Source organism: Carassius gibelio, chromosome B7 (assembly GCF_023724105.1).
Source record: "Carassius gibelio isolate Cgi1373 ecotype wild population from Czech Republic chromosome B7, carGib1.2-hapl.c, whole genome shotgun sequence".
NCBI classification, from domain to species: domain Eukaryota; kingdom Metazoa; phylum Chordata; class Actinopteri; order Cypriniformes; family Cyprinidae; genus Carassius; species Carassius gibelio.
In genome coordinates, this window is record NC_068402.1 from 35,565,396 (window position 1) to 35,589,455 (window position 24,060).

At 37.5% G+C, this 24,060-nt stretch overlaps 2 protein-coding genes across 3 annotated transcripts; one reads left to right on the forward strand and one right to left on the reverse strand.

Moving 5' to 3' along the window:
* Positions 1-628: 628 nt before the first annotated feature.
* atxn1l (ataxin 1-like) lies at positions 629-13,114 on the reverse strand. The gene is made up of 3 exons (XM_052562129.1): positions 12,943-13,114; positions 9,735-10,852; positions 629-8,592 (listed from the first exon to the last, which is right to left on the reverse strand). The coding sequence occupies exons 2-3, from the start codon at positions 10,725-10,727 to the stop codon at positions 7,279-7,281; spliced, it is 2,307 nt and encodes a 768-aa protein (XP_052418089.1). The 5' UTR covers positions 10,728-10,852; positions 12,943-13,114; the 3' UTR covers positions 629-7,278.
* Positions 13,115-16,520: 3,406 nt separating this feature from the next.
* LOC127961670 (CTD nuclear envelope phosphatase 1A) lies at positions 16,521-23,969 on the forward strand. Of its 2 annotated transcripts, XR_008154484.1 has the most exons (8): positions 16,521-16,794; positions 19,935-20,001; positions 20,154-20,272; positions 20,372-20,560; positions 20,691-20,802; positions 21,768-21,852; positions 22,530-22,759; positions 22,845-23,969. XR_008154484.1 is itself a non-coding variant. In XM_052560888.1 (7 exons), the coding sequence occupies exons 1-7, from the start codon at positions 16,681-16,683 to the stop codon at positions 22,903-22,905; spliced, it is 747 nt and encodes a 248-aa protein (XP_052416848.1). In that variant the 5' UTR covers positions 16,521-16,680; the 3' UTR covers positions 22,906-23,969. The 2 variants fall into 2 exon arrangements, 1 of the variants encoding a protein (XP_052416848.1); XM_052560888.1 differs by lacking the exon at positions 22,530-22,759.
* The last annotated feature ends 91 nt before the right edge of the window (positions 23,970-24,060 follow it).

The following is a 24,060-nucleotide window of genomic DNA, read 5'->3' on the forward strand; positions in this document are numbered from 1 at the left end:
ATTTAGGATTGGCGTTCAGTAATGACTTGCCTTTTTGTCAGTCCATCTAGATATTTTCATGATAATGTTTACAAATCTAAAAGGCCAAAATGAATGAAACTTAAAAGTCACAATGCCAAATGGTCCTGTTCAGAAAGCCATGCTCTGTTATTGGGTTAACAGATTGAAAGCTCATGATAAAAGCAGGAACAGAATGTGGAATAAACATTGACTTTACTGCTAGGAGTCTGTTTTTGTCTTTTGTTTTTCTCTCGTCTCAGACTTTCAGGCCCCACATTAATAAAAAGATGCACTGTAGTAGATATAATGCATTTCATCTTAAATGTGGTCATAATATATTTTGATTCAAAAGCATGATTAAAAATAATATAACCCCTTCCGGAATATATATATAAAAAAAATTTAAATGGCAAAACACAAAGTGGTATACACACACACACAAAGGGTTGCATTTCAAAGAAGAAAAAAAAGAATGCATAATACATTGGATATTATTGTAATCATAATTAATATTGAACTCTACATTGTATTCTTCAGGTGCATCGATGCACTTTTATAACTCTATTTAGAATTCATTACAATTATAAATGAATGGAACACATGAAAAAACAGACGTCAAGCCAGCATGTTAATATTATATAGATATATATATTATATTATATTGTGTTTACTTAACAAACATGATAAATGCAATGTTTCCAAGAAGTTAGCTGTAACAATAAAAATACAATATCTTTGTGTCCTTACATAGAATTAAAACAAACAAGGAAAACAAAAATGAAACAAAACAGCCTTAAGTAGTTCACAAAGAGGTACAAATATACAGTACAAATCTATTTTATTCAAAAAAGGGTACAAATAAAAACGCAACAAAATATAGTTATTAATGCTTTGTAAAGTTCAGGTAGGTGTAGGGTAGTCTAAGGGAGCACTTTGGGTAGACGACTCTAAGGCTTCTGAGAAGAATTAATACATATTGGTACGGCCATACGATATTAAAATGTACTATACAAAGTTTATACAACCTGGATTATACTTGAGGATTGAATATTACACGTACATCATTGCATATATTTCGCAGATTTTATGCATTAAACAAAGATGCCATTTCTTTTCAAACCGGTCACACATCACATAAAAAGCAGTGTCACTTAGTGCCAAGAAGTACAATGTCAAATTCGAGAGTATATAATGACTCCTTTAAAACCTTGCAACCGTTTGAAACCTGATTTCAGCCGACATTACTGACTCTGGCCTGCCGTGCCACCGAGTTCTGTCTGTGTTAGCTTCATAAAGCCTTCCAAAACAATATATACACATTCAATGAAATAAAAAAAAGCAATGTTACCACTATTACACACTGAAATGTTACTGATACTGAGCTGCGCTTTCATTCATAACCCAGACGGTTATCCTCAGCTGGGTTCAGTCGGGCTCACACTTCACAAACTATGACATGTCAGCTCAAAACTCGCCATTCACACCGACAGTCAACCGGGAGACTAAAATGGACTTTCCCAGGACTCTCAGCCAACACTATTATCAATAACTGCAGATAATCTCGCTTTATACGCAGCATCTTCTAACACAGACTCCGCTTTCACTCACTTCCTCAAACCACTTCACTTCTGCCCTCCTAACAAGAGCAAAATATAAATACAACATTAAAGATTTAGAACGTATGTTAAGCTTACATTGTGTTCAACAAAGATACACATTATGAGCTAGTCCCAAATTATCGTCTTACAATCAGTAAGTGCAACGTCACTAATTGTTGTCAGTGAGCACCCCAAACCACCTTTTCAGAGGAGTCCACGGTCACAACAACGTGCGATATCATACGACCGGGGAGTCACTTCTACACAGCGTTTACGAACGGTGCACATCGTAAGGCGTTATTAACAAGCTAATACTATACAAAACTTATCTTCATATCTGTACAAGCATACAAATGGATGATTGTTTTACACCGTTTCAAATGATTCAGTATGATGGCAAAACATTTATTATAACACTACAGGTGAGGGGAAATAAGTGCTGGACATTTCACTGCATCAAGGTGACAAACCTCTATGTTACATGATTAGGTGAGGCTCTATGGAAGAACAACATGGGATTCCCTTAATGCGAAGACGAATAGGGCTTCTGCACACCAGATATACTCTAGAAATATCCTCCGATTTCAGTTGAGGAACAGGAAAACCATCACATCATGTGATGTGACCAAAACCTGAATTTGAACTGCAATACACTCTTTTGCAGGCTGGAATGCTTGTGCTTTTTGGAAAATAAATTCCCAATTTATTTCAACTTATCCAACTTTAACCCTAACCATGAAACCCTGTGTTTATCTAGGATGCAGATGGCCTAATCATTAAAGGGAAATTAAATGCTTTTAAAAGGCTGTACTCGACATTTATGCAAGGGTGAGTTAAGGACATGATTTGATTAATTTTCACACATCCGTAGAGGGAAGGAAATTCAGACATGAAATATCTATAGGAATCTAGCTTGTGCTAAACCCTCCTGTGCTGTTACCATTGAAAATACAACACCAAATTTAACGTGAATTATCAAAATCTCAGCTTGATAGTCACATTTTACATATTTCCCCCCAAATTTGGTCTTGCGTCATTAACCAAACTACAAAGTGCTGCAGGGACGACTCAAATCAGTAGACCAAAACCTAAAAATGCAGTTTAGCACCTCTGGTTACATCATCCTGAAGTCAGTGGGGTTTCTAGAATGTGTTTTTGGTTAAATGCCTGAAATATAAGGTCTGTAGTGAACACAATCTCAAGATATGTTCACATGAATCAGTAACACTTTTTTTTTTAAAGCTTTCACTTGTCTTGAAAAAGGCAGATGTTAACAAGCATCTAAATGGGACTACAGTGTTTTTTTGGAAATTGAATAGCATCACGCCAGAGAAGTAAATTAATCTACTCATTAGTTGCTTTTATAGCCACGGTGTGTTTATAATTGAACTCTTGTAAACTATTCTAACTCAGACTTCCCAGGAAAGGTTTTCAAAAAGTTGAAGCTTAATGGTGTTGATGTTGAAGTCATGCAATGACTGTAGTCCGCTTACTGCCTACGTTTGGCAATTGGATTAAGGCTTCAAAATTCAATAAATTCGTGTTCATTTGTGAAGCATATGATGAACAAAACATTTAAGATTCATAAACTTTTGTTAGTCACAGAGCTTATCTTCTGCAATAATCTGAAATCCAATGGAAAAGTCTTATTGGTTTTGATGAACTTTCAGGTTGGCCATCACTGCAGCATTCTTCTACTAAATTTCTGTTGTTATATCCATGTATGATGCCATGAAGTTTCAAACTGATGTTTAGATAAGATCAAAATGGCCCTCAACAGCACAGTAGGGTTTTCAAGCCTGTGAGAGATATACATGACGTGATGACATTAAGAGCAAAATGGAGACACACAACTCTCCCAGAGAACAAAGCTTAAGACAGACCAGAGTAAAGTTAAGACATTGGGAAGGCACAAACATAACATCAACTCTCCTTGTTTACAGTGCACATGATAGTAGCTCAGTTCTTAAAGAAAGCGTACTCAGTCCATCTCTGCCTCGAAGGTTGCAGACTGGAGATTTCATCTCGACTTGAGATGGCTGGTAAGGCAGTGCATTTGAGAAGACCGAGAACAGTGCACCACTGCTGACGGATACAAAAAACATACAGCACCAAACAAGCCACACCAGATAAGCTTTGGGTTACGTGACTTAGTAGTGAGATAACTAACCACTACCATAAAGGTCACACAGCCTGTGGGTTACTAGAAAAGCGTGCAGCTGACTTCTGGTGAGATCTGAGTATTGAAACTGCATTAGGGTGCTGACTGAGTCTCTACTGCATAGCTCATGCTAAAGCTGTATCATATCTGCTAAGTATTGCTTTTATTCAATTCTAATACTTAAAATAATGGAACAGGTCTGAATTCTGAATAACAAAGCCATTTTTCCTGGCTGTGAAGGAACAATGTAATACCTTAAACCAGCTGAAGCTGGCCTCTCAAGCTGGTAGACCAACTGGCTTGAGCCCAGAAGACCAGATCAGGCCAGTTTAAGCAGTTTTTCCTGGTCGGAAAGATATTCAATTTGTCTACAAGGCTTTGGGTGGAAATTCTGGCCTTTTTAGATGGTTCCCACCAGGTTGAACATGAACTAACAACGTAACCTCTCTGAACTTAAAGGGCCACCATTACATTCTGGGACAAAGGGGACAGAGGAAGGAAGAAATAACATGAACTAGATTTGAGACCAGATTATAAATAGCATGAGAGTGGGACTCCTTTTAAGAAGGAATAGGATTTCTTTAAACAAAATACTAACAGATGACAGCTTGTGAAATGGAAACAACAAATGGATTTGAACCAATTTTAGAAATCAAAACCAAATCCTGTTATACTGAATACACACACTGCCACTCCTTCATTTAGTTTAAATCAGACTTGTTGGTAATGCTGGAAAACCAGGTGGGTTTATACCAGGGTCGTCATCAATGGGGACACACCGCCATAATTTGCTTATAACCCTTCAGAAATCCTTCTCTTTAACATTAGAGGACTAAAAACTTCAAAGACATGTGGTATCTTTGAGGTCGATGCAGTTTGGTGGAAGTCGAAATCTAACTGGTCCAATGCTAGCGTAGAGCTACATTTATATAAAAAAAATATATTATTTCTTACCTAAAAGAACCAAAAAAATAATAATCTTCTCTGAAAGCCTTGAGTGATTGTAAGAGGCCAAAAGAGTTTAATTAAATCCTGGTCCAAACACAGACAGCCCAGCAATGCCAAGAGCCAACAATGCAGAGAAATGTTAAAGGTCTCATGTAAGAACTTGGGCCAAAATGGAAATAAAAATTGGTTTCTGACAAATCCGTAAGTGGCATCAAAATATTGACAGGGAAGAAGAAACAAGAAAGAAAGAAGTGAACTAGAAAAAAGTGGGAATGTCAGGCTCTTTCTGGAATGCTGTTTTGAAATAAAACATGAGCTTCTTCATGTTTATAATATTTGGTCTAATTGCACTTAAGTCATGATTTCATCCATCTGAAAATGTTCAGTAACTACGAAAAGTGAAACTGCAGCATTTCCTCTTGGCTAATGTGTAAACAGTGTCAACCTTGCCTGTCAGTTTCTCATGAGCCAAAAACCATCAACTAAACTGAATACTTCAAAACACAAACATATTCCCTTCATTATCAAAAACAATAAAACGCATATCTGATTCCCATTAAAGAGTCAGCGTGAATCAATTGAACTTCTCTGTGCAATACAAGACCTGCAGTAAAAGTATTTAAAATCGCTCGTGGTTAATATTGCCAAGAAGAGAGACAGAACGCAATACTGTACAAGAGTTCATCATTTACAAAACCCAAAGAAGAAACCTCTGCACAGATTAGAAAGTGTATATTAATGAGGCTCTTTCTATAGAAGAGCTGTTTCAGTTCAACACTGATCCTAACCAGGCATGATGTGACAAGTTCCCAGCGAATTTGTCCATCCAAACATGCCTGCCTGTCAAAGCCTATGGAACGAATTTGGACCATTGAGGTTAACAGTGGGAGGAACTACCGAGCACAATGCCACAAAAATAAAAAACCAAAAAATGTAAAAGACTAAGCGTCCTGTTGCTTAGTCCTTTTGGCAGACACGACACATTGCAACTTACAGGGTTATACCTGGTTAGGACACAATGTAAAGCGCTAAGACATTTCTATGAAGTACAAGAGCTGATTCTGAACATCCTAATCAGTGGGTGTTTTAGAAAAGCCCCATTTTGAGGTGTGCCTTCATATTAGTCATCTCTGAAGTCAGAAAGAAAACCTGCCTAAATGAAAGAGGTGTTGTTTTAAGGGAAACTGCATGCTTTAAATGAATGAGGATTATCATAAAGTAAAACTGCATCATCTTAGAAAATCAAGAGAAGCGTAGGATAAGGTTAAAAACATTTCTACATACAGACTGCAACTGCTGCACATAGAAAAACTGAAATACAAGGAGAAATCTGTCTTGTATGGGATAAAAAAAAAAAAAAGAAAGGAAACAAGAAAAATGTGTTCGGACAAATATTGCTTTGATTTTGATTACCGAGCAGGGTCAGTCCACACCCAACAGCAGTGACTCTACACGTGTGTGTGCTAAACGCTTCCACGGGACAACTTCATTTAAACCTGCATGCTTCAGAGCAATAATCTATTTCGACAGGAACAGGCCGTTCGCAAACAGCTAGAACCTGTTCAGCATTTGGTCTCAGCTTCGCAAGCAGGGCTGATTTTGGTTGACACCATCCAGGAAAAGGGCACAACAATATAAGTTAATAATGTTAATAATCGGACTGAAGGATGCTTCCAACCATGAGGTACTATTTGGAGGTGGTTTTCCTAGGCCGGCCTCTCTGGGAAATGTTAACTCCAATGGATTGGGCAGGAGAGATCACACTGAAACTGGAATGCAGATTCAGAACCACTGCTGAATCAAAACTAAAAACCTCTGAGGAATTGTTAATGCAACGGTTAAGATGCACGCTAGACTTCAACTGGAAATAGTTCCGATTGCAGAGAGATTGTTGGATCAATTGATTGATGTGACGGCGCTGGGCAACTGTTCTCAAACTCCAGACTAGAAAGGATTCCTCAGCAGAAGCACCCTGAGAAGAGGCAGGGAGAGGAGGAAAGGGTAGGAAAGTGAGGACAAACACACCTCTAGAGAGACACGCATTAAAACCGGTCCAAATTGTAAGGGAAACAGTCAACATTTACAGAGAAAGAGCCTGTCTATTAGGGGAGAAATGTTGTTGAGCAATCCATCCTCTTATGTCCTTCTTTAAAATATATATTTATTATTACTGTAAAGGCTTGTCAAGACTCTATGGCTGTATCCCATTCTTATCCCTGGCCTTTCTGAAATAGACATCTACTCGAGGAACTGCAAGATATCTTCGCGCAAGTGATCACTGCCAAACATGATAGTTCACCCACAGGAACACGCAGACGACGCAGGCTTTGGTACGTGATTTACCGGATTAAGCTGCCCATGCAGATCATTGCGAACGCTGACTATGACCTGACACAAAAGTCCTCTGCTCGAGACCAGAACTGAAGAAGGGGGCGGCAGGGGGAATCTTCCAATATGTGCAAAATCTCAAACATTCTGAGGCTACATTCTCTCTCCCTCCGACCACGCTCCCTTTTTCGCATCTGTTCGCCCGATTGACACTTCGCTCCCATGGACAATCACTTTTGTCTGCTACTTCCCGGCATTTGACCGGCCCTCGATGGAAAGCTTGACCTCCTGAGGGATAAACGACAGCCGAGAGGAGCCAGAGGTGGCAGCTGATGCTAAACTCCCTCCATCCTCGTTCTTGAAGCTGTATCTTTGGAAGCCAGGGGCAGACCAGCGCCTCTGGGACGCTCCTACGGAGGAGGCTCCCGCTCCAGTTCCCGGTGGAGCATGACCCTCAGTGTGCAAATAGTAGTTGCTCTGGCTCCGATTGTGCTCTGCTGAAGTCCTGTTCGGTTTTGGGAGCATGTCGACATGTCTCGAACCCCCGACCTGCATGGGCTCCTCCTTGTCCCGGTCCCTCTCTCGGTGGATACGCTCCATTTTTAATTGGCTTTGTGGCCGAGGAGTGTGCTGGGGTGCAGGGGGGCCCATGGGCTGAGGTGGGGCTCCTGACGTGGAGTTGACTTTGGTTGGAGTCCGGGCCTGCACTTGCTGAGGAGGTTTCTGTTGCGGTGCGGCTTGCTGATGCATCGTCACAGACACGCAGACGTCACCCACTTGCAGATGGTGGCAGGTTAGACCGTAAAGTTGTGCAGTCTGCTCTGGGCTACAAGATGACCAGCCCTGGCCAAAAACGAAAAACGGGTGTTCGGGGGGAACATCTATAGTCACTTTGCTCTGCTGCTCCCCCACGTTGAAATGCAGCGCCACTAGACCAGGCCGCTGTTGACTAGCGCGGATGTCCACGACCATGCTTGAGTCGATCTTCAGCCCGCCGCTCGCTTCTGCACTCCGCACAAAGTCCTGAGTCTGCAGATCTTCTACACGCTTGAGCTCTCCGGTAGCCAACTGGATGATGGCGCCCTTCATGAAGTGCGACGGGCCGGAGGGTGCCAGCAGAGGAGCCTGTGAGAAAGTACCAGGAGGCTGCTGGGAGGGCTGTTGCCCCTGTTGGGGAGGCAGATCCACCACTGCCCGCTCTGGGAGACATGCTCCTGCATCCATGGCTTTAGTATATGCAGCGGGAGAAGCAGCGATTGCTGCGGAGGCCACATCGTTGGATTGGAAATGTTGCTGCTGTTGCTGTTGTTGGTGATGGTAGTCCAGAGGCACAAGAACAGGCTGCCCGTTGGCCAAGATAACGGCATGGCCTTGTTGAACGTACTGCTGCGTTTGTGCTCTAGATTCAGCTTGATTTGATGCATAAGGAGTTCTGACTTCGCCCTGAGTCTCTCGACCCCTCTGAGAGCTCTGAGACAGGTTCAGAGGGACATGTGCTGCTTCCTTGCGGCTCATGCCGTGGATAGGAGAGGCTAGTCGTCCGACCACCTGCTGGACCTGAAAAGGAATCACATTTAAAGTGTCATTTTATTTTAGAATTTGAAAGGGAAATTGCTTTTTGGAAAGCAGCACCAACTGGAAAGTGACTGGACTCACAGGAGATTTTGATATGAATCGAAAAACAATCTCTGTTTTTTTCTAAGTAGTAGCCTGAGTGACTCAATCCTTAACACACCCAAAGAACAGCTAATAAAGGAAGGAAGTGGTGTAACTGGAGCTGCTGACTCACAAGAATTGCCTCAAAAAAAGGCAAAATTCTGAAAATGAATTAAGTAGTGATGAAGTAAGAGACATTCACAGAACTAATGGGCTATATGATCCCGATCAAGAGAAATAAACCTAACCGAAAATTTGAAATGTTCCTTGAAATCAGGTGGAGAAATAAAATTAAATAAAAAGAATAAATAAAACAAAAACCAAACAAAAAAAAAATAATGTAAGACTTAACAGAAGCATTTAAAAAATAATTTCAATGACAAAAGCAAGTAACAAAATAATTACTCGAGCTAAAATTTTATACAAAATAAAGGCTAATACAAAATATTAAAAAACATAATAGTTTATATTAATGCTAAAATAACACTGGCACAGTCAGACCAAAAATCCAGAAAATCTGATTTCAACAAGAAAATAAATAACATCATAGGATTTTTCATGGTACCCAGTGAACACATTAAAACCAAAATAATTGATCATTTAAAAACAGCTATTAAAATTGTAAACATTTTGTTATTTTTTTTAACTGAGCTCTCCTCATATTATATATATATATATCAAACAAAGATTTGATTTCAATACATGGATTAGACAAAAAGAACATGAAAATGTGATGCAAAATGAGTAACATCAGAAAAACTGCCCGATAAACATTTTCACTACTGTTTTAAGTGTTGAATTAAAGTTTCCCATTATTCTTAAACACTTTTCAGCTTTTCTAATGTGCACTCAAATGTCTTGCGATGTGGAAAATGTAGTCAACATGAAATCAAAACATCACCCTATTTACTTAAAGCACTTTCCTGGTGATACTGTAATAACTTGCTCTTCCTCTGAAATCACTTCTCTTTTCAAATAGTTATTTAGGCACTCTTTTAGCAATCTCTGAGTGAGCCTATAATAATAAACCATCTTTCCCTCACCTCGAGATCAGTGTCCGGTGTGCTCCTCTGTCCTGGTGACATTCGGCCCTCCGGCCTGCGGCTTTTCAAGCTCTTGTCTTGCTGTGGCTCGGGCGCAGTGGCCTGCAACAGTTGTGTGCTTCTGGCCAAATAAACTACATCTTGATGGCTCTCCCTGCCTCCGTGCTCTCGGTCTCCTCCGTTCACCTCCCTCTCCTGCTCCATGGAGCTGCTGTGCAGGTCTCTTTGTGGCTGGACACCCCTAATGGTGGGGTTATAGTACAGCGCTCTCGGGCTGAGCTCCCCGGCAGGCAGCATCCCTACAGTCCCGAGCTGTGCTTGTGTCGCCGTTTGCACAAGAGGAACTCCCATTTTGGTGTATGCATGGGTCGAAACCTGCTGCTGCGAAGAGCCAACTCCTTCCTGAATGACTGATGGATACGGAACCAGGTGGGAAACGGAGTGTGGCTGGGAAATAGCGGACTGAGGTGGCATCAAAGGGCTGGGAACGAATCCCGGAGGCATGGCGTAACCATACAAGGGAAACTCCTGCAGGGAGGAGTGAGGGATGTGGGTGTAGCAGAGCGGAGGATAGGGAACGCTCGTGTGCTGTAACACCGGGGAGGGAACGGTGTAGGCAGGAGAAATGTGGCTGAGAACGGGGTGCAGATTGGTGGGCGAGTAGGTGCCAGCGGGCAGAGCTACTTTATAAAGCATGCTATACTGATCCACAGGAAGCCCAACGAGACCCTCGGCACACTCCACCCCATAATGCATGCTCTGCTGGGCTCGCACCCATTCGCCACTACCTTCTCCGCTCACTCCAGAACTTTGTGAAGACGGGGCATCCTCACCACCTCCTCCTCCTCCTCCTCCTCCTCCTGCACTCCCAAAGCTGCTGCTGATGCTACTGCTGTGACTGTTGTTGGTAGAGGTGTTGCTGTTGTTGTCAACAGGGAGGTCGCGCTTCTTGGGAGGGAGGCACTCCTGGTTGCGCTCGTGGACTGGCTTCATGGTGATTGGGGATGAGAATGGGTGCTGTTACTGAACAGAGGATGGGACAAAGCCTGGCAGCCGCGGAAAAAGCACCACTGGAATCAGCTCTGAAACCCTCCCGCTGGCCGCTTCCATCACCTTACCTGAATGCACAAAGAAATCATGTATAAACTAAATATGTTTGGTAACACTTTATTTTAAGGTCTAATTCTCATCTATTACATTTGCCCCAAACTCATAATTTGCTGCTTATTAATAGTTAGCAAGGAAGTTGTTAAGTTTAGGTAGGCTTAGGGATGTAGAATATGTGCTTCATTAGAAGTACTATTAATTTGTAATTAATTTGTAAGCAATTTACAAAGATGATGTACAATATAGCTATTTAGTTTTCATTTTATTAACATTTTTAAAAGACAAGTCTGTCAATTTTCAACAAGTTTTGTATTGCAATGTCAGTAGTACATGTGAATAATGAACACTGTGTTTCTCTTTGTTACCTGCACCCAGATATTGCCCTTTAAATCTTAGTTTGAAAATCTCTGTCAGCGTTGATGCAAACCTTTAGATTTATTAGAGTTCGAATCCATTCAGATTATTTGGACCATATGCACTTATAACCCAATTTTGCTTTTTATTTTGCAAATTAAAAATAAATATTAAAAAAATAATAATAATAAAACACAGAAAACAAGATAAGTTTACGATGAAGTACTAAAATGACTAAAACAAAAAAATCTATATTATATTATATATAAATATATTTATATAACAATTAAAAATAAAAAAACTTACAAAAATGACAAAAGTGGGACATAAACTTTAAGGTCACAACATTATGAAGCTGGTTACAAATTGTCAAAGTTTTCCATTGAAAACATAACATATTTTTTTGCAGTATGACTGTCATTTATACTATAGAGCAAAATGTGGAAGTCTGAGTAACGTTAAACCACAGACCTTTTTTACTCATCAAATCAGGTCACTTTTCTAAAAACCCACTGGAAACTACCGAGGAAATGCACAAACATGCCTTCCAGTTTAACCTAAATATATCAACACAAACAAGAAAACTAGATTAATTTACTACAAAACGTAAAATTCACCATATTTTACTTAATTTTAATCACTAAAGTTGATATCTTACCCTAAAAAAATAAATCAGCTGGAATACTACAACCATTTCATATAAAACAATATTATTTAACCTTGTATCTCACAGAAGAAAAAATCTAATAAAAACCAAGCACAGCCATAATACTTAATAGAATTAGGCCTAAAAGATAAGGCACTCAAAATGCATTTCTTCCAGGCTAACTGTATTGTGCTCATGAAGCTTCTGTGATTTACACACAGTAAATTCAATGAAGAGAAAGAAAATGCACATTCAAGTGCAAAATAGAAACAGCCTGCACCATTTCGGTCCTTGTTCTCTTAAAGAAACAGACACTCATTCTCATTCGCTGGGCTCCACGTTTGCCATATCAAAAAAATAACCGAAACCGAGAGCCACAAAGGCATTTATTATAGAAAAAAAAGAAAAAGAAAGAAAGATATTTTATCATTTTTTTGTGTGATATATTCCAATCTAAGCATATCTAAAAGGTCACAAAATGCTCCGAAAAATTGAATATTTTAAAAAATTGCCCATTTCAGTAGCAAACGACACTACGTGACAAGTGACACGGATTTCCTAATTTACAAATACATTAATATCTCGTTTTAGTAGCCTTTTACACGAATCACACAAAATGAACAGAATTACACGCATAAATGAAGAGTTTCTCTGAAGCGGAAACTTCGTTCTTATCCTGACACTTATCAAACTGACACAGAAAAGCGAAAACCCTTAATAAGCAGTGATGAGACATGTTTAAGCACATAATGAAGCAGATTTAGATGTTCTGGGAGTGAGCACTGAGGTGAATCAGAGATAGAGACTCAAACGTTACTGATGTTTTCATTTAGACTCGAGCGTTAGCCAGCTGCTATTAAACCTGTAACCTCACTAACCACAAATTTCACACGGGAAACACAACCATTAGTTTGTAGAAATAGGTTTGGTGCGTTGGTTTCAGTCCGTTAAAGTTAGTTTCTGCAGTCAGAGCGTGTTTGTAAGTGAAGCAGGAGTAAACGAGAGGCTGGGGTTTACAGCGGAGCCCCGCTAACAGGCTAACCGCTTTCCCACCGACTTCAACAGACGCTTCTCCGAGCGCTCCTCGACGGAAACACTCACCTCCGCATGGCATCGTGTAGACGACGAGCAAAAACACACACTCTCGCTGGAGCTCGGTCAATAAATCAGTGGTTCAGTGTGGGCTGGTGATATCTGCCCATTCCGGAGGCCAGCAGACTGAAGACCAGCGGCGCGCGCTGATGACGTCACAGAGGAGCCGATCCGCGCCTCGAGCGTCTGTGCAGCATAAACTCCAAAGATAAACAGTCCTGTATTTGTTTTATTAATTATTTTTTATTTTAATGGCTAAATTTCATATTCATAAATGTAAATTTGCAGGTAAAAAAAACATGCATTTAAAAATTAGGTAAAAACTATATTGAATCTATATTACCCTCAAAGAAACAAAAAGCTATTCGAATTTTGCAAGCATGTACACTTTTTTAATGTATTCCTATAATTTTGTTTACATCTCCCCTAGCTTTAATTGTGTAGTATTGTTATCGTTACTGTATGGATTGTGTAATTCTGTGCAATAATATTAATAATAAACGGGTGGTTTACTTACTGTTTTTAAAAATTAAATTATAATAATAATAAAAAAAATAACTCACTGTTTTACTGGGTTTTGTGAAATATATTTTATGTATGATGTATTATATAATATAAGTTAATATATTAATAAATATATGTGGAGTACAAAACCGCAAAAAATGAAAGCATAAAAAATATAAGGGTCAGTTGTTTTTATTTATACATTATGCATGGTTTGTTAAGATATTACAACATTTGGCTAAGATACAACTATTTTTGAATGATGATGAGAAATCCACATGATGAGAAAAACGCCTTTAAAGTTGTCTAAATAAAGTCAATGCATATTACTAATCTAAATTAAGTTTTGATATATTTACGAAATTTACGTAATATCTTCATGGAACATGATCTTTACTTAACATCATAATGATTTCTGGAATAAAAGAAAAATGGGTCATTTAATTTTAATTAAAATTACAATTGACACTCAATACGTTATTACTGCATATTGTTTTATAATGTAGCCTACTATAATACTGAGGTGCAGATAATTACCACTGTTTCCAAATAGAAAATCCTGCTATTTTAACATAGTGTAAATATCATCTATCGCTAAGAAAATATGCTATGCCATAATTTAATGACTTGTTTATACCTCCCATGTTCTTTTTAATATCGATAGAGGGCAGTGTTGGGCCTTTAGGAGACAGACGAGCTTTAGTGCCTTTAAGATAAAGATATCCTTGCTCGATACTGAGATGTTCAGACTTAGAGGCTAAAAACAGCAGGACTGATAATACTAATCATGGTTAAGAGATCAGATGTGTTAAGCAAGGGGTTTTCCGTCTTTGAGATGCCACAGGCTCTCCAAATATACTGAGACAGCATCTTCATACTTTAGTGTGTAAAGACCCAGTTTAAGGGTGAAAATATGATTTTATAAATATGTGTAAAATCATATTTTGATTATTATTTTCTGTTACATATCTGTTACATTTATTATGTTTTTCTACTAATTATATTGTATAATATATTTTTCATCATTTATTAATCTTTAAAGATTTTAAGGATTAATTAATTAATTTGAATAATATTCTCTATTTATTTAGAATGCATCAATTAAAATATATGTGTTTATTTATTCTTATTAATTAATATACAATAAGATGCCAAACTTACAAGAATTTTGTTATGGTATATAATATAATTCATATAATATAATATAACTATTATATTTTAATAATATTAGCCATATGATCAAGTGACTTCTTTTAAATAATTTGGGCGACATATGCACAGCTTAAAAAAAAAGGGGGGGGGGGTATATCTGGTTATTTTGCTAATACGTTTTATTATTTCGTTTATTATTCATGCTGTTTATTAACATACATATTGTAACACATCAGCAAAAGTATTACATTTTACTAATATTATTAATATTAGCCATTAATAAGGAAAACGTTTCAGGAAAGGTGAAACGTTTTGGCCCAGATAATTCTATAAAGACTGGCTTTTGATTGTTGACATTTTAGATCTAGGAAATAATGCTCTTGTTTGATTGTTTTTCCACTGACCACTAGGAGAAGCTAAAACTATCATTGCATTCAGACATGCATGGGCAAGGCATTGTGGGTATTGTGTGCCATTTAGCCAGAACTGTTATCTCTGTGGCTCCTGCAGACAATGATCGCCATTCTGTGGCAAAGACCACAAGACGCACAAAGTCATGCTAGATGTAACATATGTGACCCTGGAGCCATAAGTCATAAGTAGCTGGGGTATATTTGTAGCAATAGCCAAAAAAAAAAATAATATTTTATGCCAAAAATCCTTAGGATGTTGTTATTCAATGAAGATATTTTGTAACTTTTCTACTGTAAATATATCAAATCTTATTTTTTTATTAGTAATGTGCATTGTTTAGAACTTCATTTGGACAACTTTAAAGACGATTTCCTCAATATTTAGATTAGTGTACTAGTCCGATGCCAACAAGGAGGATCCAGATGATGATCTTAATGTGTAAATGAAGACAGCCCACATCATCAATAATCAAAGAGCCCCAACTGTATTCAGTAAAATATATTAACATTTACATTTAGTCATTTAGCAGATGCTTTTATGCAAAGCGACTTACAAATGAGGACAATGGAAGCAATCAGAATCAACAAAAGAGCAATGATATGCAATGCACACATAGCAAGGTTTTTTTTATTATATAATAGATAAAAAGAAAAGAAACAGAATAATAATATAAGAATATATAAACAAACTTTTATTTTGGATGCGATTAATTGTTTGACAGCAAAAGAAAACAAATAGATAAAATAGAAATAGAATAGAGAGTGCTAGAGTGAGAGGGTCATGTTTTTATGTTAAAATAGATATAAAGAGAATGTAGAATATAATAAGAATAGAGAGAGCTAGTGTTCGAGGTATTTTTTTTGTATGTTTTACAGAAAATTAGCAAACAAAATTAAAACAAATAGAGTTTAAAAATAGATTAAAAAGGAAACAAGCAGATAAAATAGAACTAGAATAGAGAGTGCTAGAGGGTCAAATAAATTACATGGCACTTTATTTTGTTAATAATATGATAGATAAAAAGAAAACAAATAGAATATATAAATAATTGAGAAATGTAAGTTTATTCTTTACAAAAACTTGCCACTTTTAGACTTGCCCTCTATTTACTGCTTGTTTACATAAAAAACTAACACTAGCTTCAATATTCTTTATCTATTCTATCTGTTCATTTTCTTTTTATTTACTAAACAATTAACAAAAGCAAAAAAGCCATCTAACACTAGCTTGCTCTATTCCTTTTCAATTCTGTTTTCTTTTCATTTATTATATAATAAAAAAGCCTTGCTACGTGTACTGCGTTAAGATAATATCATTGCTCTTCTATTGATTCATTTGTAAGTCGCTTTCTGCTAAATGTAAGGAGTTTTAAAAATATATATATATATTTTTTTAATAAAAAAAAAAAGAAAACGAATAGATAAAATAGAATATTAACAGAGAGTGCTAAAGGGCCAAATAAATGAAATGACAATTGTAAATATAAATGTAACTCAAGAGCCGAGCCCGTTTGAAACCTCCGAGGCCACGTGAGCACGAACTTTAGGTGCCTTCACGGAAGTGACGTCAGGAAGCGATGGCGGCCCGTGCTGCTCTCCAGTGTCGGATTTAAACTGTATTTAGTGACGGTGTTGCTCGTGTCTCCGGTGTGAATCCCTCCTCTCGGACTCCAGGGTTATGGTGGACATGATCAAGACGCGCCAGTGTCTGCTCGGCGCGCGCTCTTTCCTCGCACTGACCTCCAGAATATGGAGCTTGTTCTTGTACATCCTCAGGAAGCACATACGAACGGTGAGTTAATCACCAAAACAGAGACTTTTACACCTCTGAGCTACTTCTGTTGCATGACATGACTCTGAACTCTAACCCAAGTGTCTAAAAAGAGACAGCAGACACCTGCCTGGCTTCTTAAACCGTCAGTTTGTTCACAAACTTTTGTTTTAACATACCCACATGAAAAATACTAGTGTTTTTGAACAATGCTACAGTTAAGTGTGTTATCCTGTATGTATTATAGTATCACAGTGCTTTGTTAATGCATGCTACAGCATATTGTAGTATTAGCAAGCTGATAAACTTTAATAAATACTGTAGTATACTTTAGTTTTTGCTGCAGTGTATTGTAAGTAACAGTAATTTGTTTATATTACTATAGTTGTTATTTTACCACTGCAACTGACACATTTATTCAAGTACTTTACTATAGTATGCTTTAAAAAACGCTAGTGTTTAATATAAATCTCTATTTTAGTATTAATATTTTTTTATTGTGGGTATGTATCCTTTAACCCTTTGGGTGTCCATTAAGACCAGTGTGTTTCGTTGTTAACTACACAACTAGAGAAGAGCAATAACTTCTGCTGGTTGTGAATAATGTTAGACTTACTTCATTCATTTACAAACGGATGCTGCAGGTTCCTCAGCTTCTAAAATTAGCTGATGTGACACTTTGCTGTGGGCCTAAAGTGTTAATGGACAGTCGAGCATTAACCATTAGAGTACAATAACACTTACCAGCAAAATTAACATAATTACACAAATCAGTAGAAAGTTTCAGTATGGAGCAAATTCAGGGTAATATATGATTTGGTCCCTAATAATGTCCAAATAAATTAAATTAAATGTCTTTAATAATTTAAATTAAAATATTATGTATGTTAGTAAATATATGTTAGAAAATAATTTACCAAAAAAATAAATAAAAGTTTTGTTTGTTTGCTGGCTTTTATTGTATTTATTATACTTGTATTCTTTATTGTTTTTGCCATGAAAATAGCCTAAGATGCTGACATGGCATTAAATTAAAAATATACTTAATATATAACTAATTAATATAATGGCAATATAACACGTGGCCCTGGAGCACAAAACCAGTCTTAAGTCGCTGGGATATATCTGTAGCAATAGCCAACAATACATTGTATGGGTCAAAATTATCTACCAAAATCAGTAGGATATTAAGTAAAGATCATGTTCCATGAAGATATTTAGTAAATTTCTTACTGTAAATATATCAAAACTTAATTTTTGTTTAGTAATATGCATTGCTAAGAACCTAATTTGGACAACTTTAAAGGATATTTTCTCAATATTTCGCTTTTTTTTTTTTGTTTTTTTTTTTGCACCCTCCGATTCCAGATTTTCAAATAGTTGCATCTCAGCCAAATATTGTCCGATCCTAACAAACCATACATCAATGGAAATCTTATTTATTCAGCTATTGAATAACTGACACCAAGACTGGTTTTGTGGTCCATGCTCACATATGTGAATGAATATCCAATAGGTTAAATGTTTTTCAGAAGTAGCTGATAACTGAATCTCATGCTTTAGCTCAGAGTATGTAAACACTTGGGTTTGGAAACCAGGCTGTAATCCGCCTGTGCACAGCAGGCTTTGGCAACCCAGTTGTATAATAATCTTGGAGATGATCGTTAAGGCACAATAATAAAGGCATTGCTTGTCTGGGACTCTGATCTGGGCACTGGAGGAGCAGTCACTTCACTAAACACACTTTACAGTCACAACATTATGAATGAGGCCTAAATCATGTTGGGAATAAACTGCCCCCTTCTCAAAGTCACCCTGGCAGCTTCCCTCAGCTGTGCTCTCCCAAGTTCCTCTGACACTGTTAGACAGCTGGGAGGGCTAAAGATAGCTCAGAAGAGAGGGATTTGGAGAAAGAGAGGAAGAATATGCTCATTGTGGCCGAGGCGAGGGTCTCGCAGCTCTTAAAGGGACAGCCGTCTGAGTTCGAGCTCAGGTTCGTTCCAGATGGTTGTGTGTTTGAGTAAGCTGCTAAATGACCAGTTGTGAAAGGGCCAACTTCACAACAGCTCTTACGTTCGTTTTTATTACTTCAGGGTTCCCACTGTTACAGAACATTTTAGCGACACACTAGCCGTAGCAATTTCTGTAGTTAATATTAATGATCAACCAATATAAAAGATGAATATTAGTATGAATGCACTTGTCAGCATTTTAAGTGGATCAAAATCTTTCATCAAAGTTGTCCTAAAACCTAAACCACAATGCATTCTTGTCTTCCCCTTCAAATGACGACTACTGTATTTAATAGCATTTATTTAAATGTCAGTAGTAATTATTTATGCTTATCCAATACATTATTATTGTTGTTGTTCATTTTTTTTAATGCCTTCTTATATCCTGATATCTGGAGTCTGAAGTACCCTTATGCCAATATATCAGTTTAATAATCATATCTCATTAAAATATGACTCATTAAAACATCATAAATCTTTATATTTAATATAAATTCAATATTAACTAATAAACATTTTGTAAATATTAATATTAACAAATTAAAATGCCAATAGTAAATATTATCAATTAATATTTATTATTATTATTATTATTGATTCAGATTTATTTATTTGCTGATGCCTATTCTAAATCCTGATATCTAGAGAGCAGTCCAGATAAATTAAATATTCAGTTATTTAAATTAAAATATTGTTTAAAAAATGTATATATATTACACATTTGTGTGTGTGTGTATATATATATATATATATATATATATATATATATATATATATATATATATATATATATATATATTAATAATATTATTATTATTTATTTTATTATTATTATTATTATTTTTTGAAACAGTAATTTGAATGATCCCTCAACTGGCCAGTTATGGATTGTATTTATATTTACTGTATGTTTTTTTTTTTCTTAATCTAAATTCTGGGTCATGTAATGTGTTGTTTAAATGTCCTTTATTCACTTTTCTTTAAAGATGAGTGGGTTTTTAAAATGTTTTTAGTTAAAATGTAAAAAAGTTTAATTAAAACCAGTGTAGCATGTTAAATGAACTGTTAAAAGCGTGTTGATTGTTGTCTTCTGTATCATACATGTGTGCTGAGGTGTCTGTGTCCTGTTCTGTCTCCTTCCTGTTCTAGATAATCCAGTATCAAACAGTGCGCTACGACATCTTACCATTGTCACCTCTATCCAGAAACAGACTCGGTGAGTGTTTCTTTTCTTCCCCTCGAGTTAAAAGTTAGTGGTATGACAACAGAAAGCCTGATCTGGGTGTGAGTGAGTCTTTGAGACCGCTGTTTGTTTGCGGTGTTTCCAAATGCTGATTGAGTAACACAGGAGTGTGTGTTTCTGTTCAGACGGCGTGAAGCGAAAGATCTTAGTTTTAGATCTGGACGAGACGTTGATCCACTCGCATCACGATGGCGTTCTCAGACCTACGGTGCGGCCAGGAACACCGCCAGACTTCATCCTCAAAGTAAGGGTTTGCTACGTTTGACGCTTTAAAAATGCACATACAAAGGTTACCACGCTCAGCGAACACCTGGAAATATCTGTTCTTGTTGTTGTTTTTCAGGTGGTGATAGACAAACATCCGGTGCGATTCTTTGTGCATAAAAGGCCTCATGTGGACTTCTTCCTGGAGGTGGTCAGTCAGTGGTATGAGTTGGTGGTGTTCACTGCTAGTATGGAGATCTACGGCTCTGCAGTAGCTGATAAACTGGATAACAACAAGGGAATCCTCAAAAGAAGATACTACAGACAGGTGACCGCTAGAACTCTTGAGGTTTCATTTCGCATCAACATTTGCCATGAGAAGAACGAAAATGGAAGAAATTAGTAAAGGATATGCAATTTATGTTTTGTCGTCTTTGTGTTGTCTTTATCTTGTGCAGCACTGTACGCTGGATTCAGGTAGTTATATTAAAGACCTGTCCGTCATACATGCTGACTTATCAAGTATAGTCATTCTTGACAACTCGCCGGGAGCGTATCGCAGTCATCCAGGTAAGACCAGGATTAACGTGTGTTTGTGTGTGTGTGTGTGTGTGTGTGTGTGAGCGGTTGTCCAGCTGGTCTCTCTGCATGATGTTTATCATGTTTCATTATCACAGCAATGTGAATCATAAGCAAACATCAGATGTAATACAGGTTTTATATGTTATATTATGTAGTCATATAAAGACAACATTACAGAATTCAATTAGTTTGGATAAAAACAAAGCCCCGTAATAATTTTACTCTCAAATGCATCACTTTATGGAAGTATATTATAATGCTGGCTTTAAAAGGATCGATCACATGAATCTAATGTTGAGAACATCTGAACTTTAGGTTGCTAATCTACTTAAAAGGGCATGAAAAAGTTTTTTGTTCTGGTCAATTCCCGTCCTGTATTATTCTTGGCACTAAATTAATTTATCATGGTTATCAGGAATGACCAGGAATGATCTTTGAAGACTCTTAACAATATTTTAATAGTAACAAAAAAAAGACTGCAAATTATTATTATTTCAGTATTTTACACTCTATTTTACAATTGATGTACAAGCATCAAAGGTTCCCTCAAATGCACACACTGCAGTTCACTATTTCATGCAACAGGCTCACAGCCTTACACCAATATACACATCTTGTGATAGCTGTCATTTATAGCACAAATTAAAGCATTTGCACTCTGCATTGAAAATATATACAGGGTTTCTGTAGGTCTTAAAAAAATCTTAATTTCCCCTTGCCTTAAAAAGGTCTTAAATTCATAAAGTCATGGCATTAAATGTGGCATGCACTGCAATAAGCAAATATCCTCAAAAAGCTAAACATTATTAAACCAAGATATGCATGAAATAAGAATGAAAACCAGAAAAATCTGATTTGCGAGATGTAAAGTCACTACTGTGGAGGGGGGGATTTTTATAAATATGTGATGATTTGTAAAAACAAATGTCCTGTTTTTGTTTTTTTGCCTGTAGATAATGCAATACCTATAAAGTCGTGGTTTAGTGACCCAAGCGACACAGCACTTCTTAACCTGCTGCCCATGCTGGATGCACTAAGGTAAAGAGCTAAAACATTCAAAACATGCAAAAATGTTTTTTTTTTTTTTTTAATGGTGTTAAAGTGTTAGTTCACCCAAAAAATGAAAATTAGCCTGTGCTTCATTCACCCTGGAGGCATCCTAGCTGTATATGACTTTCTTCTTTAAGACCAATCCAGTCAGAGTTAAATTAAAAATGTCCTGGCTATTCCAATCTCTATCATTGCAGTGGGTGGGTGTTTTTGTTGAACAGTCCACAATACGTCAAATAAAGTGCGTGCATCCGTAATAAAAGGTGCCTCACACAGCTCCGGGGGTTGAATGAAGGCCTCCTGTTGTGAATCCATGCATTTCTGTAAGAAAAATATCCATATTTTTATGTGTAATAAACACTTTTCTCTCACTTCGTCTAGCTTTCATAAGCGGAAGTAGTTCCGGCGGATGACGTAGTCGTCATGTGATTAGTGACAAGCGCAGAGACAGAAAACAAAACGCCGGTCATGAATTAGTACGAATAAGTATGAATAATAATAATAAATTAGTATGAATAAGTACAAACCGAGGATTTGCAAAGAAAAATGATGATTTTTATATAAGCCAAGGGAGTACTGGTTTCCAAAGAACGGACATCATCTGCTGGAACGCTTGTGAGAGAAAAGTGTTTATTACGTTTGAAATATGGATATTTTTCTTACAGAAATGCATGGATTTGCTAAATGAGGACTTTATTCACGCCCCGGAGCCACGTGAGGCATGTTTTATCTCAGATGTGCACTGTTTATTTGACGTCTTGTGGACTGTTGAAAAAAAAAAAAAACACTCACTCACTGCAACGATAGAGCTTGGAATAGCCAGGACATTTTTAATATAACTCTGACCGGATTCGTCTGAAAGAAGACAGACGTATACACCTGGGCTGCCTCGAGGGTGAGTAAAACACAGGCTAATTTTCATTTCTGTGTGAACTAACCCTTTAACTTGAACCCCACTTCACTGTGTGCTCTCTTCTCAGGTTCACAGCAGACGTACGGTCCGTCCTGAGCAGGAACCTCCACCAGCATCGACTCTGGTGATCATCCGGCCGAGGGCTTTCCTCAAGCCCGCTCTTCTTTTTAGTTTTTTTCCCAACTGCTTCCCTACGTGACATCTGCCTGTCCGTTCTCCCTCGACTCTTCACCTCTCAGAAACGCCCTTATGTAAGGGCCACAGGGAGGAGAGTCTGTCCCGAACTCAGATGGGATGGAAAAGGCAAAGTCTTTGGGAAGCTTTTTCCCTCCGTTTTTTTTCTTTTTTCATTTCCCTTCTTCGAGATGGAGTCTCTGCCTTACAGCTCTACCTGTGCTGATCGCGTGTGTGAGTTATGTTTGTGGTATGTGTGTATGAGGACATTTGAAGATATTTGAGGCAAGAAAACAGACCTTTTCGTGACTCCGCTTGGGACGTCATACCTCACTTTTAAAGGTGGAGATCTGCTCATAACTGGCCAGCAGCACTCTGCACATCGAACAGAGTTCACTGGAAAACTCTTGTTGAGATGGATTATGACGGACTGGTGGACTTCAGGGTCATCATGGTAGAGTTGTATATGCTGTTATTAAGGTACAGTCTTGGAAGACATGGGGTTTTAATGACTTCTCAATGGTAGACCTGTCCAAATTCATGGATTATGTGGCAGATTCTTAAATTTTATTCTTTTGGTTAGTTCTCATCTTGTTTTATTCTGGGCAGTAAATGAAATTGTCATGATTATCAGGGAGGATGTAGTAGATACGAGCTTTGAAGAAGCCAAATGACAGATTTTAAGCCTATCTGCTCTGATTCTTCTCTACAGAATGTATGTGGTAGGTTATGAAATCCTACCACTTGGACGCCTTTTTACAAATGTGTTTTTTTTTCTCTATCTCCTGAAAGTGTAATAATGGCAAGACTTGAATTTATAAAACTTCATTGTATTGAAGAGCCGACTGAGCAACAGACACCTTTTCTTTTCTTTACTCAAGGCTATGGTGGTTTCTCTGCACCCTTCAGATAATGTCAGTTCTGTTCTCATCAATCTAACACTTGTCGAGTCTCGAGGCAGCTTCCTTGGACAAGTCCATAGACCTGTGCACGTTTCTAATAAAAACGTGTCACTATACTATGGGTTCAGTTTTCTTTTAGAATCTTATTTAACGTTTAATGGACCAGTTGCAGAAATAATTTTTAATGCTAAACATTCTTTAGGCAAA